The sequence below is a fragment of the Colletotrichum paranaense genome (genome assembly GCF_030867605.1).
Source record: "Colletotrichum paranaense strain IMI 384185 chromosome Unknown Scaffold_26.1, whole genome shotgun sequence".
NCBI lineage: Eukaryota > Fungi > Ascomycota > Sordariomycetes > Glomerellales > Glomerellaceae > Colletotrichum > Colletotrichum paranaense.
In genome coordinates, this window is record NW_026848984.1 from 134,283 (window position 1) to 151,162 (window position 16,880).

A 16,880-nucleotide genomic window follows, 5' to 3' on the forward strand; every position below is an offset into this window, starting at 1 on the left:
AAATCTTGAGCTGGTTTTTTTTTTCTTCCGTTACATGGTTCCATATTTTCTCAATCTTTTTTTAAAAAAGTGTAATATCAAGTCCCTATCCCCTTTGAGGGCGGACCATTTTGGAATTTTCTGCCCCCCGCAAAGTCATCATCATCATCATCATCAGTTAGGAGTTCATAGATAGGAATGGGTGAAATATCAAAAACAAAGTTCAATTTTTTTTCCCACCACATATCAAAGAAACAAAGGAGTGAACACAATACAGAATACCTCAGCCCGATGCAGACCAGAGCACACAGCCTTTGTACTTTGTCCATTGCCCTTTCCTCCCCCTCCCCTATGCAGCTCCAACAATCTGATGTCTCGCTCGTGTCATCTCACCCTCAGACGTGCCATCTGTTCGCCCGAGCATCCAAGCTCAACACACTCGAAAAAAAGAAGATGCGTCTAATGCATGAAATAGCCGGGGCGAGCCGAAGAAAAACAACACAACTTCTGTCGGGGTCTCGGAGAGCTCGTGTATCCCGCATGCCTTTTCTCCAGGTCAAAATTTGCGGCTCTTTGACCGTCTCATTCAGGGGCTTTCTCTCTCGCATGACATAGCTTCGACACGTTTTGTGTCGCTTCACTTTATTCCCTTCAGCGTGTGGACTGTTCAGCGTGTGGACTGTACTCTGGCACTCACGATACTGATACTGACTGAACTTGGGGGGCATCATCGCAACGGCCTGGTTTCATACATGGACGAGATTTGGAGAAGAACGGTCAGGTCAAGGATTGGCACGGCGCGCTAACGAATGAAGTGCTATACAGAATGCCAAAAATATTGTCACCATAGCCCACACGACAGTTATAGGTGAGAGATATAGGGGAAGGGAAGTAAGAGGTGATGGAAGGCGACTGAATATGCGATCTAAGAAAACGTTTCCACCTAGTATCCGTGAAGCCAATTTCCATGCATAGTCCTCCGCTAGCCTTCAATTCTTGGATTTACCCAAGCATCGCAGGAGTTTCTCTGTGACCAGGTCAGGAGGCTGCACCTGATCCTGTGACTCCGAGCGACAACGTGACTGCGTATCTTCATGAACCCCTGCTTCGTGGGGGGAGACCGATAACCGTGTGAAAACCCATTCCAAAAGTGCTGAACCGTTACATAACAGACCGAAACGCCGGGAACATTCTGAAGCCGTGAGGTGACTAGACCGTCAGACAGTCGGGGGCTTAAGCCATCTCAAAGTCGCCAAAGGTGTTCTCGCCGGAGTAGGTGATGTAAAGGAATCTGAACACAATAGGTTAGCAACAAACAGCTTGTTACAAAGTAATATAGTGGTCGGAAACGTACCCGTCCTCGTCCTTGTGCTCCTCGTAAATGCTGCTCATGAGAGCTGCGGTAGGCGGCAGCACCTCATCGACGAAGATGAAGATAGCCTTCTCCGGGGAGAGCTTGATGCGCTTGCGGATGACATAGACGAACTGACCAACCGTCAGGTCGGCGGGGACGAGGTACTTCTTCTTATCAATAGTAGCGATATCAGACTTCTCGACCTTCTCGCAGATAACCTGTGTTGTGAGGAGCCTGTCAGTTTTTTGGACTTCTAGAGGTAGATAGGCAGATCGGCGGTGACGGTCGGGGAACGTGGGGCAGCCGACAGTAACGCGCGAAGCTGACGAATGCAGCTACGGCGAAACGGCGGAGCTGTATCTCTGTACAGAAACTACAGAGGAATAACCACGAAATGAGGGCGAAGAGAAGGAGAGTTACGACGTACGGGAATACGGTCAGAATACTTCTGGCGGATACGCTCGGCCTCAGCCTTACGCTTCTCAAAGGGGTGCTCGTCCTTGAACTTGGATCGCATGATGACGGATATGTGGAGGGTGAAGTGGAAGTGGGTTGTGGGTTTACAGATGGGCTGGTCGTGGGGAGTTGGGCGAGGGTCAAGATATAGATGGCTCGATGTTTGTCGACTGGTGGTGCCTGATGCGTCGGAGTATGTAGAAGGGAGAGTTGAGGTAACGAGGGGCCGTTTGCGAAAGGCAGAAGAAGGATGGACGGTCGGTTGCCGCCTGCTTTGGGGTGCCTTGGGGTCAGACACGGGGACGGGAATGGGCGGTCACTGACTGGAAGTGTCTGGGTGGCTCAGGCGGCTGGTTGGTAAAGCAGAGCACCCAGAAAGGCAGGAACCTAAGCCCAGCCAGGTACCTTTCCGCGGTGTATTGGCTGGTGGGTGACATCCATTGATGGCTGCGGAATGACTAAGCCGGTGAGAGAGGTGCTCAACTCAACCCCACGCCCCCCTTCCCCTCCCCTCCCCATCCTCATCCTCATTGCATCAGCCAGCTCCCTCCCACTCCAGCACTCCAGGTCCTCCCGTCCTTATCCTTATCGGATTATCGGAGCGGGGCAAGACACCGATGCCATCCCAGCAATCCCAGCAATCCCAGCAATCAGCGGCGCAGTGAGACTGTGAGGCCAGCGCAGGTGCTCCGGGTGCTGGGGCAAAGATTGACCACAGGTAGGCAGCTGACCGTCCACGCAGCCACTTGACACAGCCTGGCAGCCTGTCACGCCTTTCTGGATCCGATTTGAGTCACAGGAGAAGGTCCTGGCACACTGTCCCATTCTATTGGAGTACGAGTACCTTGCCTTACCTTAGTTGCTTAGGTCCAAAGAGTAGGGGCCTACCTGAGGTTGGTTCCCTTTTCAGACGGGGCTGTAAGCCGCTGAAAGCTCTCACGGGATCACCGTAGTCGCAACCTCCTGATACGTGCACGCAAGCCGGCCTTGTCTGTGCATGCAAAGCTGTTTGTTGTCTTCAAAGCCGCTTGAAGTGCATTGTCACTCAGAGCCTTGGACGGGGGAGTTTGTACAATACCTTTGCAGACTACCTATACTCGTCTTGACGTCATTTGTCCCCAGTAAGAGGTGAGAGGGAAGCAGTTTGCGAAAGCCCACTCACAATGGGACTTTGAGCGACCACGGGAACAATTGACCCTTCAGGTCCCAGGTTGACATCAACAGAGAGGAACTGTCACTGGACTTTAACCCACACGGCCCAAGTGCTCTTATCTGTCCATCTTACTTAAGCGACCCCACTCTGGACCTCCGATAACCGATCTCAGGTCCCTTGAGAGATTGGAAGCGAATGCAAGCGCTTTTACTTTTCCCGACATGATGGCAGCTGAGCAGCTCTCATCCTTGTGCTGCTTTCCATTATATATGTACTTGATAACACAAGTCAAGGGCCACGAAAAAGTGTGAATACATATATATGATGAAATGATTCTGAAAGAGACACTTGGGTGTTTCAAGACTTAAATTGATTCTGTGAGAGGAAAAGAAGATTCCGGCATTCCACCCCGCGCACCCAAGGTTGCATTCCCGCTTACCTTGCAGAAGGAGAGCGAACGCGAGCTACCCTTCCTACCTACCTACCTTATCAAGGGCATAGAAGAGTTCTACGCCTCTTGGCTTGATGGATTGAAAAGCCAAACTGCTGTATGGTTGGACGAAGGCCATCACTTTGCAGGTCTATGACAGCTACAAATAAGCATGCAACAATACAGGGGCATTTCCTCACCGCGTGTTGGTCCGTTGAAGCATGTCCGGCGTTCGGCGTCACATACACAATTCTCGGACTCACTGGTCCTCACCCCACCTCTCCAGCGGCCCAGAGCCGGCAGAGAGCCCGGTCCAGGCTGTGGATGCGCTGGATGGACAGCTCCAGTGCTGAGGTGCAATGCTGCTCCGTTGGGTCGGCGCAAGGGCGACAGGGGTCCCGCACCTAACCAACGTGGAACGATTTCGGAATTTACTTTTACAGCTGGCCTGACTGGCTCAATCCTCGAACGACGTTCCAGTCAGTTCATGATTGCAACCCAGTGGTCTTATGCCTTTCACTTGAGAACGAATCATCCGATTTTCCCTCCCTGTAACAACCCAAGTCGCTCTTTTCTTCGTTGTTCGTTCCCATTATAGAGTTTGTATTTAGATTCCTTTTCGCCCATCATGGCATCCACAAAGCAATCACAGAGGTTGCTTGCACAATTCGCCAGCTCTCGAACTAGAATCGCCATCACCACCAAGCAGCCACAGCTTCAATTCGGTCGCAGACTCGTCTCCTCCTCTTCAAAGTCCCATTTCAAGGGTCAACAATCCGGTGCCGCTTATAGCCGCTTCCTCATTGGCGCAATTGGTCTCGCTGCTGCAGCTCCCATCGCCTACAAGATGGTACTGCAACATATACCCTTCACCACCACGAACCCAAATACCTCCCCCAATGCCGGAGCTTCCGCCTTTCCCATTGATGCATCAAAGCTCCCCCGTCGCTAACATCACTCTCCGATCCAGGCCGTCCAAGAACCCTTCCAACTCGATCCACCGACCCTGGCCGAGCGCGATGCCCTGACCAAGCGGGAGTCCGAAGTTACCGTCGACTCGCCCATGCGCCTGCGCATGGAAAAGTTCATCAAGGAACAGCAACAGATCATCGTCAAGGAGCTCGAGAAGGTCGACGGCACCAAGTTCCGCAAGGACGAATGGAACCGGAAAGAGGGCGGCGGCGGCATCACCTGCGTGCTCCAGGACGGCAACGTCTTTGAGAAGGGCGGCGTCGGCGTGTCCGTCGTCTACGGCACCCTCCCCAAGCCCGCCATCGCCAAGATGCGCGTGAACCACAAGAACCTCGACGACAACGTCGACTCCCTCCCCTTCTTCGCCGCCGGCCTCAGCATGGTCCTGCACCCCAAGAACCCCATGGCCCCGACGGTCCACCTCAATTACCGCTACTTTGAGACGTCGAACCCCGACGGCACCTCCCAGGCTTGGTGGTTCGGCGGCGGCAGCGACCTGACCCCGTCCTACCTCTTTGACGAGGACGCTGTGCACTTCCACAAGACGCTCAAGGAGACGTGCGACTCGCACGACAAGAGCTACTACCCGCGCTTCAAGAAGTGGTGCGACGAGTACTTTTACAACAAGCACCGTGGCGAGTGCCGCGGCGTCGGCGGCATCTTCTTTGACGACCTCGACGAGACCGAAAAGGACCGCGAGAACACTTTTGCCTTCATCCAGGACTGCCTCAAATCCTTCCTACCCGGCTACCTCCCCATCCTCGAGAAGAGAAAGGACATGCCCTTCAACGAGGCCGAGAAGGACTGGCAGCAGATTCGCAGAGGCAAGTACGTCGAGTTCAACCTTGTCCACGACCGCGGCACCGCCTTTGGCCTCAACACCCCCGGCTCCAGAGTCGAGAGTATCCTCATGAGTCTGCCCCTGACGGCCAGCTGGAAGTACATGCATGAGCCCGAGCCCAAGAGCCGCGAGCAGCGCCTCGTGGATGTCCTCAGAGCGCCCAAGGAGTGGGTTTAGAGGAAGGGCTGAAGAAATAGGGGAAGGGGGAGAAGAGGGAACCTGGTTACGGAGCACCGGATGCAAGCGGTATTTGCTGTAAGATTATGCCAAATTTTGCGGCGGACATAATGTGATTATTAGACAAAAGCTGTGAGGCGGCAAAACTCAAAAGAGACATTTTCTTCTGTTCATCACCTTGCGTCTTGATTGCTTCGGAGTTTTGGTATTCCAGCTTCGGACAAATATTCGACTGATAAGAACCTCATTTGTGGCGAAGCTGGGGAATGCAGACTTCCAACTCATATAGGGCGTACAATCCGGAGCCAAACTCGGTGACTATGAGTTCTGGCTGATGAGCCTTACACCTGTGAACCAGGCAGCACATTACAAACCTCGCTCAGTGAACCGCAACTTCTATCTCTCAATACCGTCATCGTTCAACAACAAACCAAACGATACTCGCAACCCAGAAGCAGGGCGAGAAGGGCTACGCCATGTCTTCTTTCTCACCGGCATCAACGCAGTCAGACACCCTGCCGACACCCCGCATCCTCATCACTAACCTCATCAACTCTCTCACCTCGGCCCCTCTACCACCGCCAGGAAACACCGCCGGCAACAACGCAGCCGACGCAGCAAACCCCCTCAAAACCCTCCCACAATCCCACCGTCCGCTCCTGGTAACCCTCCACGTCCTCTTTCCCTCCCTCGTTCTCCCGGCCCTGGACCTCCTAGACCGGAACCTCGTCACCCGCGTGGTTCCGGAGGCTACCACCCATCCCTCCGCCGGCCTCGGCCGTGGCCACGACCACCGAGAAGGAAACAACCCCACCAACCCCGCACCCGCCGCCCGCCAACGTCAACCCAGTATCAATCCCAACGACGCCGCGTCCGAAGCGGCCGCCGATGGACAGGGATTACCACCACCACCACCACCACCACCACCACCACCCCGCCTCCAACCAGCAACAAACCAAGCTCCGTCAGCCGCCGCCGCATTCCACCTCGTCCGCTCCGTAGCCTCAACAATGACCCGCAGACACCACGCCGTCGCGACATCAGCCTCCGCGTCGACGACGTACCTCGTCCACCTCGACGCCTGGAACTGCTCCTGCGCCAACTTTGCGTACGAAGCGTTTCCGGCAGTCGTCAGCGCCAGCAGCGGCGGCAGCAGCGGTGGCGGGGGCCACGACGTACGTTCGGACCTGGTCATCATGGGCGCAGATGAAGTCGAGAACGACGGGGAGGACGACAACCGCGAGGCGAACGACTGGCAGTTTGGAGGCCTGAGTCTGGACGGCGTGGATGATGGTGGTGTGCCTTGCTGCAAACACCTGCTCGCTTGTCTTCTCTCCGAGCAGTGGGCGGATACTTTGGGGAAGTATGTCACAGAGAGGAGAGTGAGCAGGGAGGAGATGGCGGGGTTAGTTGCGGATGTGTAGTCACTCAACAGTGTAGCACTTGGATGAAGAGGAACACGGGGGGAGTCTCAGGGCATCAATCAAAACATGCTATCATTGTACAAGGCATACTCTTTTCTTGTGAATTTGCCTGTTCCCTCCCCGGCCTTGCCCCCCAGGACGCCGAGATATTATGACATGCCCACGCCCCAGTGTCTATCGCGGGTATCAGTTCCCGTGTTTTGAATGCGTGTGGTTTCTCCGTCCACTGCGTCGTCGCGCAGTCCTCTATTTCTTCTCCTTCTTCGCCTCCTTCTCCTTGTCAGATGCCTCCTTGTTCTCGCCGTTTACACCGTTCGCCTTATCGTCCTTCTTTCCGTCCTTGCCGTTCGCCTCCTCCTCCTTCTTGGCCTCCTTCTCCTCTGCCTGCTGTCGGTTCTGAATCTTGTTTTCGATAAGGTCGTGGAAGGCAGTGATGGCGCGGATCAAACTGCTAAGGTAGATGGCCATGAGCTGGTCGTTGGTCTTGATGCTCATGGCGTGAGAGAGCTCGCCGCCGCTGGACTTGCCATCGGCCTTTGGCGTGGACAGGTTGGGAAGGAGGTTGAAGACGTCCTGCAGGTTGCCCAGGATGGCATGGTTCACGGGCAGCTGGCCGTCGAGAACCTTCTGGAGGTAGGCACCGATATCGCGGAGACGAAGATGCAGCCCTTGGAGTGACTGAAGCTGATTTGTTATTCTCGTCGAGAGGGTTCCAACAGCGACATCGCGGATGTCGCGAAGGAGGTGCTCGACACCAATCTCCTCTGCTTCCTCGGCCTCGATGATCGACGGGGTGTGGACGAAGGTTCTTGACGTGGTGGTACCATCCTACAGTCACAATTGTTAGCAGTGGCTTCGTACGGCATAACCTAATGCCACTCACATCCTTGATCTCTTCGACGGCGAAGTATGCGTCCGTCGGCACGCCCGCCTCCTTCGGCTGGACGTCAATGATGACTAGGAGAGGGTTGGGGGTGTAGCGCTTGAACAGCTCGTTGATCTCGAGATCGGACGCCCGCAGCTTGGGGCCGGAGTGGTACCAGCCGATCAGCTTTTCTCTCGCGTTGACCTTCTTGAACATATCATTCATTCCCTCGACGTAGTTGTGGTCCAGGAACCACACTGAGGGGTCCTTGTCATCTTCCTCGAACGGCACTGCGAGCATGTATTAGTACCGCGGGGATGATCTAGATGGATAGCTTCCGCTAAAGTAGTCCTTACCTGCGAAACTGTTGGATACGCGGACATTGTTTCCGTCATTTGAACCCAGCAGAACACCCACCACTCTCCGTTTCGATCCCTTGGCTACCGCGCGATTGTAGTGGTCGACGACGGAAAGAAGCACGAGAGGGGCAACGGAGACATTCCGCTGAACGAGAGACAGAGTCTCTGCGGTGGTGGCAGGCATGATAGAGGGATTTCGTAGCTTCGCTAGGTCGATTGGTTCGGGTTCGGGGGAAGATAGAGGGTTGCTGAATCGGTGATGGTTTCGGGCTGTGGTGGGTGTAGTAGAGGCAGGGTATGTGATGGTGGTGGTGGTGTCGTAACTGCTAAGGCTGCCTTCCCGCCTAGCTAAGCTACGAATCGGGCCTAGGTGCAAGCAATTGGAAGCTCGAGCCTCGCCGGGTCACGTGTGCGAGCTCTTTCTGAGTCAGCAAGTCTCTAGCCACGATTAGTGAGCCGCAAGCAGCGATCAGCCACAGCTCGGGCCGTGCGACCGCGCGCAGGGAATGGAAGCGCACGTCCGATATTTGTTCATTGGACAAGATCTCCGAAAGAGGCCCCAGACGGTCGAGTCCGCAATCGGCCTGCAAGATTCTCTTCATTCCGTGCTCAGTAACACAGTAACTCGCTGACTGAGGAATTCGATGACGGACTTATTTCCGTCAGGAATAGCCAACCTCAAGGTGACAAGTAACAGATGGACACGAAGTCAAGTGCGGCGTTCGGAGAATTGCGGGTGACTGGGATGACCCCAAGAGACTCACATGCCGCATCAAAAGGCACCAAATGCACCAAAAAACCACTTGGAAAACAAAAAATCTTGACCCAGTGACCTCATACATGGCGTCCCATCCGGTGCGCCGGGGGATCATTCTCGAGAGCTTCTGATGCCGTGCCTTATCCGCAAGCTACCTAGCCGGGCCGTAAACACTGAGCAGGCCCCAATGGCTCGCGGTACTATCCCCCGATGTAGACAGTACGTATCCGCGCTGGACCTCGGCGGAGAGACAACGGCGAGGACGAGCCAATGGCAGCCGGAGCGCTGTAACGGAAGCGCACGCAGTTGCACCAAGGCGGAAATATGGAGGGCGCTGTTACGCTGCGAAACAGCCGAACGAACGCCTGCCACCCTGTTCCCCAGCAGAAAGTCCAGCGGTCCCTCGGAGGGCACTCTGGCCAATGACCAGCCTTCATTCCTGCACTGGGGCCGCTCGGTGGCCTGTCACCTGCACTCAACGGGGCCGTGGAAAGCGCAAAGCTCGGTACGATGTAGGCGGTACCTGGCACAAACTGGAGGCGGAACCTGGACGACTTGGCCTGTCAGGACCTTGCAGCGATTTCTCAACCTCTCTCGCAATCATTTTTCCCGCAAAAGCTTTAGTTCGCACTGCTCCCCCCAGTCCAACTTTCGACCTCGACTCCATCATCCTCTCCTCTCCTCTCTTCCTCCTTTCCCCCTCGTAGCCACACTCGTGCATCTCTTTGCTCCTCCTCCCTCCTATCGTTAGCCTCGGTCCGGCCATATCAATACCTTCACCAACCGTCAAAATGAGCAGTCTCGTTGAGGAAGCAGTCAAGAAGCTGACCAACACGGTCGAGAGCCTCGAGTCCAGAATCAAGTCTCTGGAGGACCGCGCAGCTGGCGGCTCCGGCAAGCTCTCCACCGAGGAGGTTCGCATGATCCTCATCGGCCCCCCCGGTGCCGGTATGTAGCTCCAATTGAGCATTTTTACACGTGCTATTTGTGTCGCGACAGTCGTACTGATGATGGTATTCCGCACAGGCAAGGGCACTCAAGCCCCCAAGATCAAGGAGAAGTTCAACTGCTGCCACTTGGTAAGTCAATTGACATTGTCTTGACGTGCTGCTACGCTCTAGATCATTTCTAATCGACCATCACACTCGCAGGCCACTGGCGACATGCTGCGATCCCAGGTCGCCAAGAAGACTCCGCTCGGCCGGGAAGCTAAGAAGATCATGGACCAGGGCGGTCTGGTCAGCGACGACATCGTCATTGGCATGATCAAGGAGGAGCTCGACAACAACAAGGAGTGCAAGGGAGGGTATGGCACATCTTTTTCCTGCCAGAGAACCGGCCTGACGGTTAACTGGCCACTACTGAGGAAGCGTTGCTAACTGGAACGACGTAGCTTCATCCTTGACGGTTTCCCTCGTACCGTCCCCCAGGCCGAGGGTCTCGATACCATGCTCAAGGCTCGCAACCAGACGCTTCAGCACGCCGTTGAGCTCCAGATCGACGACTCATTGCTCGTCGCTCGTATCACTGGCCGCCTCGTCCACCCCGCCAGCGGTCGCAGCTACCACAGCACCTTCAACCCTCCCAAGGAGTACATGAAGGACGACATCACCGGCGAGCCCCTCATCCAGCGCAGCGACGACAACGCCGAGGCCCTGAAGAAGCGCCTTGCCACCTACCACGCCCAGACCGCCCCCGTCGTCAATTACTACAAGCAGAACGGTATCTGGAAGGGTCTCGACGCGTCGCAGCAGCCCGGCCAGGTATGGAAAAACATGCTTGAGGTCTTTGACGAGCAGCGCAAGGGTGGCCACGCCTCCGGCATTCTGAGCCGCATTGCCGGAAAGAACTAAGCGGGCACAGGCTTCCCAGCCTTTGCTCCCGCCAGCGCGCCGCCCCGTCCACAGCCCCCCGGCCGCTGCGCACCACAAGCCGATCAGGAGGAAACGGAGAAAAAGGTCTTCATTTACAGCGTCTCTTACTTTGGCCCTCTGTCTTCTGGATCAACGATATGACCAGAAGAAAGGAGGGCGTGGATCGGAGGAACTTTTTTATGGGACTCGTTTATGGATCATGAAATGGACTGGAAAGGACTCGTCCTCGTCCGCCCCCCGAAGCTGTTGAGATCAACAGGACTGGGCTGGTTTATGTCTTTTTTTTTGCGTCAACGTGGCCAGGATCAGTTGTACCGTGTAGAAAACCCCTTCCGTCGCACGCTTGTATGTAAAACAACAACTTTATTGTCTCACTAATAACCAAAACCGGCGGTTTGCAGTTGGATGGCCTCGCAAATTTTCCCTCCATGGTCCTAATTGCCCTGTGCTCGAACTGTTTACTATCGAAATGCCGTGATGTCATTCCTTCCGTTTTCCTGGATCGCAACGCAGACAGCCTGGAGACGCGTACTTGGGGAAAAGGGGAACACGCTGGCCGGATTCGGGCTTCGTCGGTGCTTCTCGAAGAAGCGAAATGAGTGGGGCCGCGGGGCCCCCCCGATGCCGACCCGGACCACAGCGACCCCCGGGGTGACAAAGGTCTCATACCCAAGGTACCACATCCGATTCTTCTGTCAGCGACATCCGATGAACCCGACTGAGCGGCCAGTATATCGGCAAGCCGGAACAGCGAAATACCGATGGCGGTATGATCTTTGATCTGAGCTTCTCAAGCCCTGGGAAAGGGGGTCCTGCAGTTGCCCATGTTCAATGCCGACTCACTTACTCACTTGGCTTCGCAGATCCGGAATCTTCGTGTGGTGAAAGCCCCGCTATCGAGTCGGTTCACGAAACAGCCCGCAGAACGGAGCCATCAATGACGTTGAGCGCGAGACGACATGTCATTTTGTTAAGTGACACAGACATATACATGTGTTAATGAAGATTCGATTCTATTCTCAAGTCACCAGAAAGAGTACCTGCGTTGCCCCGAAAACGGGAAGACGACGGGCTTGCAAACCTCCCGCATGCTGGAAGGAAAAGGCTATACATGAAAGTTGGAGAGTATGATAAGGCTGCAGGAAGAAAAAGGACTTGATAAAAGTATAGATGGGGAAGATGAAGAAGAGAGGAGACAGTATACCACCCAGCCACCGGCGCAGTGCAATGCAATGGTACCCGAGATGCAGGCCAGCCAATCCATCCCCTTTAATTCGCTAAGACACGGAAGGAGGAAGTAGAAAAAGAAGACAGTGGAAAACCAACGCCGAGATGTTCTCCTACTCCAGCGCAAGATGAGGTAAGGTTGAGGTAAGGGTAGGTTGCTAGTTCTCGCCAAGGGCTGTAATGTGAACCTGGATATGTTAAGTGAAGAGGAGCCAAGTCATCATGCGATGCGCGGACGATGCAAGGCTATGGATTCGGAAGATTGCCTCATCTCCTAGGAGTGGCTATGGGTGTAGACAGTCAGTCTTCAAATACTCGTGTCCCGGCCTCATAAAGACATCAGACTAACCATTGACCATCTGCCTTTGTTTGCCCAGCCAGCTCTTGGGGGCTTCATTCCGCCTTTGCAAGACGACGTGGTTGCTCTGAATACGGCTAGTAAGATCGTACCACGCCGTCGCAATAAGGGCGTTCTCGCGCTGGAGGTTCTTGATGATTTGATCGCTCGCAGCCTGTTGACGCCGTCTTTGTCAGCCGACCCGGTTCTCCTTCGTCATCAAGATCAAGGCGAGACCATGAGGTCCAAGCCCAATATAGTGTAATTGAGACCGTTGTAGCATGATAGTAACGTACCTTCTGAGCCGCGGCAGCTTCTCCGCCTTCGGCTGCCTTGAGCTTCCGCTGCAAGTCGTATTTATCCTGCTCGGATTTCTCCAATTGCTGAAAAACAAAAAAAGCCGTCAGCCATGAACCACTCATCTCATGATTCCCAATACAAAGGGCCATCAAATGGACAACTTTGACCGCCTGAAGACCTTCCTCCACCAGCTTACTCTCGGTATAAGACTCAAAGGAGATTTTGGTGCTTGGGAAGGCAGGTCAAGATGAGGGTGACATGTAGGGACTAAGATCCGCGCATTCGGGCGGCTATCGTACAACACAGCTCCGGACGGGGTACCGGGAGTTTGGGGCACACCGCCTTCGGCATTTCGATGTTGTAGGGCTAGGGCGTTTGCAAGAGATCTGAGGGAACTCACCGATTGGCGCTCTTTGAGCCTGACACGCAGTTTGTCAACCTTCTCCTGGAGCTTCTGGGCGGCCTCCGTCGGCTCCGCACTCGAGCCATCCTTCGCCTCGTCAAGGTCTTTCCGAAGCTTGTCTTTCTCAAGTAGGGCGTTGATAAGTGAGCTCCGCTGTTCTTCGAGGTCAGTGCCGAGGTTTTTCAGCTGTTGCCGCGCTGCCTCGAGTTCTTCGCGGATTGAACCGGAAATAAGTTGGTCAGTAGACTTGAGTTCCTCGAGGGCATCAACGCTATCCTTTGCGACGGCTGAGAGATCGGTCCTTGCGCTGAGGAGTTCGCGATCCTTGTCAGAGAGCTGAGCTTGGATCTCGCTGTTCTTCCTCCTCTCACTCTCAAGTTCATGGGCCTTTTGAGCAAGTTGGATTCTCAGGTTGGCTAGCACCTCGCTGTGGTGGAATTCTTGAGTTAGCACTTTGCCCACGCCTAGTTGCATAGCTGTGTCAACGATTTCAACTAACTTTTCGCCACTGCTCTCGATCAGAGCGCTGATTTGGGCCTCCGCAATCTGGTGCTTCTCGAAGGTGTCGTTGTAAGTTCCCTGGATACGTTCACGTTGCCTACGCTCCTCCTCGAGCTCCTGACGCAATCGAGTGTTTTCTGGTCCAGATCCCATACCGTTCCGCAGCAAGTTGTTCTCTGCCTTGAGACGAGAGACCTCGAGGCTGAGGTTGGGTGGGGCGGCGCTGCTAACACCCTCAAGCTCCTGCTCGAGACTGAAGCCCGCAGTACCGGCGTCGGGAGACAGAGCACCCGGGGTGCCCGAGTTGATCTGCTCCTGCAGCTCGGAGATGAGATGCTCATCGGAGAGACGCTGCGCATCAAGCGTTGCGAGGCGAGCTCTCAACTGCATAGTGTCATCGTGAAGAGCCCGGCGTTGAGCATCCAACTCAACGTACTGCAGCTCGTAATCTCTGAGCTTTGAAGCGTACTGCTCGTTAGTCTGCTCCAAGGCCTGATTTCTCTTCAGAACCTTCTCATACTCAATGAGATCGCGCTGCATCTGCTCCTTTTCGTAGAGCAAATTGTCCATCTCTTTTGACAATGTAGACTGCGCCTCGAGCTTCTGCTTGTACCGCTCAACCATGTTGGCCTTGCGGGATAGTTCCTCATTCTTGAACCGTAGCTCCTTGACCTCATCGTCAAGCGTCTCAAGCTTCTGCGTCTTGGCTTTGAGTGCCGAAACTTCGCTCGTCAGCCGCTCCTTGGCTATGCGATCATCTTCAGCCTGCGCCTCCTGGTTGGCAATAAGCTCGTCCTGCTCGCGCAGCTTCAGCTCGAGTGACCTGATGACCTCCTTGCCAGCACCGTCTTGGGCATCGTGGAACGCCTCAAGCTCCCTGCCCTTGCGAACAACCTCCTCTTTCAGATCGTCGTAGCTTTCCTGCAGGTGGCCCAAGCGCGTTTCCATATCCGCGAGCAACTTTCCCTTCTTGTCCAGGTCAGAGCGGAGGCGTATGTTGTCGGCTTCCATTGCGAGATCGACATCGTGGCTTTCGTTCCCAATCTCGGAGATTTCTTCTACGTCCGCCGCCTCGGCATCGTTGATAGCTGTACTCATGTCTTGCGTGACCCGCTGAAGCTGCATGAGGACCGTCTTGTCGGATATATCCTGGGTGATACGGGTGACCCATCGCTCGTTGTTGCTACCAAGCATTGCAACAGCAAATAGCACGGCAAGAAGCTGAGTAGAAGATTGCGTTAGCTTGGACTTGCGTTCTCGGCGCCGGAACAAGGGTAGCTGGGCTGGACACGGATAGTTGCATACCTTACTGATGGCCTCCGGCTGCGCTTCTCTCGCCCTGGGTCTGATATCGGCAAGCTTGGTCTGCCCAATAAGCCCCGGACACTCGCGATATACTAGCCTCTGTATGCCCTTGTAGACATCGTATAGCTCGCCCTCGGTGGTATTGGAGTCGAAGGAGGGGTCGAGTGCTTGGAGGACCTTGGACAGCAGGTGTCCGTCGAGGAAATCTGATATTGAGTCTGCCTGTCCATCCAGGGGAAATGTGTTTGCCTGTGCAACGAGCATTAAGTCAGCATAATGTTGGAACGGCGTAAACGAAGCGGTCAGTGACAACACTGGGGAAAGGGAAGTGACCCATCGGAGGGGACACAAGGGGGAGAAGATGTATATGGAGGGGAGCGCAAAGCACGGCGACTTACCCATTGCACCAGCGCGGCCTGCGCGCTTCCTGAGTACGGCATGATGCCCGTTCTTTTCGTTTCGTAATCGTTCGTCGTCTTCGTGGTCGTCTTTCGTCGTAGTTTCGTAGATGTTTCTAGGCTAGTGAGGTATCTCTAGGTAAAGTACCTTATGGTTTGGAGCTGGAGCACGTGGGAAAAGGCGAAAGGGCTCCCGCGCGGTTCCACAACGTTTTGCGGTCGTGTTCGTGCTTGTTGCAAGTCAAAGCGGGCAGGGGAAATGTGGTTCCATGGGCCCGGGAAGCTCTCATCGCAAAGGGGGCTTTTCCGGCTAGGGGTGGAGGAAGCGGCGGTTGACGGGATATTAAAGGTTCAGGTCAGAGTAGGTGGAAAATAGCCTCGTCGGCCGAGGGGAGGGCGGTGTAAAGTGAAATGTAAGGAGAATAGAGGCCTTGTTTACGCACAGTCGTATGAGACAAGGGCAGCAGCAGCAGCAAAATTAAAAAGAGGCATGTGTCTCTTGTTCGCGGGTGCTTGGCTTGTCGTCCCAAAAAGCCAAAAAAAAACAGGCGCATTGTTCACGTCTGGCGTCCGCTCCCTCCTGTCGAACCCACACTCAATCTTGCATGACCTGCATCAACCTAAGGTAAGCTCCCTGGGCCTCCTTATCGATTGCTAAAGGCAACTAGGCCCTAGGGAATTCTTAGCGCGTGTTGCGCAACTACCGCTCATACGTCAGCTTATCATCCAGAGGTACCTGAGCTTGCCTAGAGGTATTGATCCCTTTCTTGACCCGGCACGTTGGTGACAAACGCACAGCGAAAAGATACAATCCTCCTGTCCGTTTTTCTATTAAGGTACCTCCCGCCCCCAAGCCCGAAACTCCAAGTGACGCGAAGCGGGACGGACTGCCAGGGGTTGACCCGATGTTACAGTGGGGCAGTCCCTATGCCTTCGAGTCTTCGACAATCTTCAAGGCTTCCATTGGTGACAGCACCGTTGGGTCTTTCTTTGGCGGCAACGTGGGAGGGCTGATGGCTGAGAAGCCACCTTTCTTTCTTGCTTTTCCTTTTGGAATCAAAATTTTTATTTGGTGAAAGGCTCTAAAACCAAGCGCACAAAGCCAGGGTAAAGAACAATACTATTGTTTGCACATGGTCACCGAGAACCTCGGATTCTTGTTCAAAGTCAACATCAGTCGAAAAGTGCTTTTCTTGTCAAACACGGCCGAACATTATTCAAACTGCACTATTTTTGTAGCCATAAGCACAGACTCCAAGTCATCTTCTCGGATGGTCCTGGGTCATTACTCGACAATCAACCACCCTCCTGATCGTGATTCTGATTCCTCCCTTCTTGGCCGGCAGAGCCTACGATACGGATACGGTTACCGAAATCATGGACGATATTGCCATCCCATCGATACGGCATGGACTTCTCCACGAAAGCTTGACGAGGCCGGTCATCCATCGTAGGGTTGCAACCGGTTCGCCTTGGACCCTTCTCCACGGTTCCGTGCCGAACTAAAGAACACCATTATACCTACGGATATACCCAATATATGCAGGCACGCAGACTGAAGGATTCCCTCTTCAGCCCCCCCTTCAGGTCTCTCATCGGCTAGTGACAGACTGACTGCATCATCTTCAGAGCCTGGTGGCTTTCCAAAAGTCTCCCCCCACATTGCGCTTTGACACGTCTGTGAGTGTGAGATTGCCAGGCGCTTTTTCTGCCCAACCCAATTGGAGCATTACGCGAGGTATCAGAAACACCGGGCTTTCATCCCGTG

General features: G+C 54.4%; 7 protein-coding genes across 7 annotated transcripts; 4 read left to right on the forward strand and 3 right to left on the reverse strand.

Moving 5' to 3' along the window:
- Window positions 1–1,212: 1,212 nt before the first annotated feature.
- CPAR01_16543 (autophagy protein 8) lies at window positions 1,213–1,850 on the reverse strand (the record flags this gene model as incomplete). Its single annotated transcript, XM_060500788.1, has 3 exons — window positions 1,213–1,270; window positions 1,334–1,551; window positions 1,761–1,850. 3 exons carry the CDS (start codon window positions 1,848–1,850, stop codon window positions 1,213–1,215), a joined length of 366 nt encoding a protein of 121 aa, XP_060340497.1.
- Window positions 1,851–4,000: 2,150 nt separating this feature from the next.
- Window positions 4,001–5,362, forward strand: CPAR01_16544 (coproporphyrinogen III oxidase; the record flags this gene model as incomplete). The annotated part of the gene is made up of 2 exons (XM_060500789.1): window positions 4,001–4,222; window positions 4,343–5,362. The coding sequence occupies 2 exons, from the start codon at window positions 4,001–4,003 to the stop codon at window positions 5,360–5,362; spliced, it is 1,242 nt and encodes a 413-aa protein (XP_060340498.1).
- Window positions 5,363–5,838: 476 nt separating this feature from the next.
- Window positions 5,839–6,786, forward strand: CPAR01_16545 (uncharacterized protein; the record flags this gene model as incomplete). The annotated part of the gene is made up of 1 exon (XM_060500790.1): window positions 5,839–6,786. One exon carries the CDS (start codon window positions 5,839–5,841, stop codon window positions 6,784–6,786), a length of 948 nt encoding a protein of 315 aa, XP_060340499.1.
- A 246-nt stretch (window positions 6,787–7,032) lies between these two features.
- On the reverse strand, window positions 7,033–8,194 carry CPAR01_16546 (Mov34/MPN/PAD-1 family protein; the record flags this gene model as incomplete). The annotated part of the gene is made up of 3 exons (XM_060500791.1): window positions 7,033–7,614; window positions 7,670–7,941; window positions 8,008–8,194. 3 exons carry the CDS (start codon window positions 8,192–8,194, stop codon window positions 7,033–7,035), a joined length of 1,041 nt encoding a protein of 346 aa, XP_060340500.1.
- A 760-nt stretch (window positions 8,195–8,954) lies between these two features.
- On the forward strand, window positions 8,955–9,518 carry CPAR01_16547 (uncharacterized protein; the record flags this gene model as incomplete). Its single annotated transcript, XM_060500792.1, has 1 exon — window positions 8,955–9,518. One exon carries the CDS (start codon window positions 8,955–8,957, stop codon window positions 9,516–9,518), a length of 564 nt encoding a protein of 187 aa, XP_060340501.1.
- Window positions 9,519–9,558: 40 nt separating this feature from the next.
- On the forward strand, window positions 9,559–10,620 carry CPAR01_16548 (adenylate kinase; the record flags this gene model as incomplete). The annotated part of the gene is made up of 4 exons (XM_060500793.1): window positions 9,559–9,715; window positions 9,767–9,846; window positions 9,889–10,073; window positions 10,161–10,620. The coding sequence occupies 4 exons, from the start codon at window positions 9,559–9,561 to the stop codon at window positions 10,618–10,620; spliced, it is 882 nt and encodes a 293-aa protein (XP_060340502.1).
- Window positions 10,621–12,212: 1,592 nt separating this feature from the next.
- CPAR01_16549 (uncharacterized protein) lies at window positions 12,213–15,154 on the reverse strand (the record flags this gene model as incomplete). The annotated part of the gene is made up of 4 exons (XM_060500794.1): window positions 12,213–12,380; window positions 12,502–12,588; window positions 12,702–14,963; window positions 15,113–15,154. 4 exons carry the CDS (start codon window positions 15,152–15,154, stop codon window positions 12,213–12,215), a joined length of 2,559 nt encoding a protein of 852 aa, XP_060340503.1.
- Between the last annotated feature and the right edge of the window lie 1,726 nt (window positions 15,155–16,880).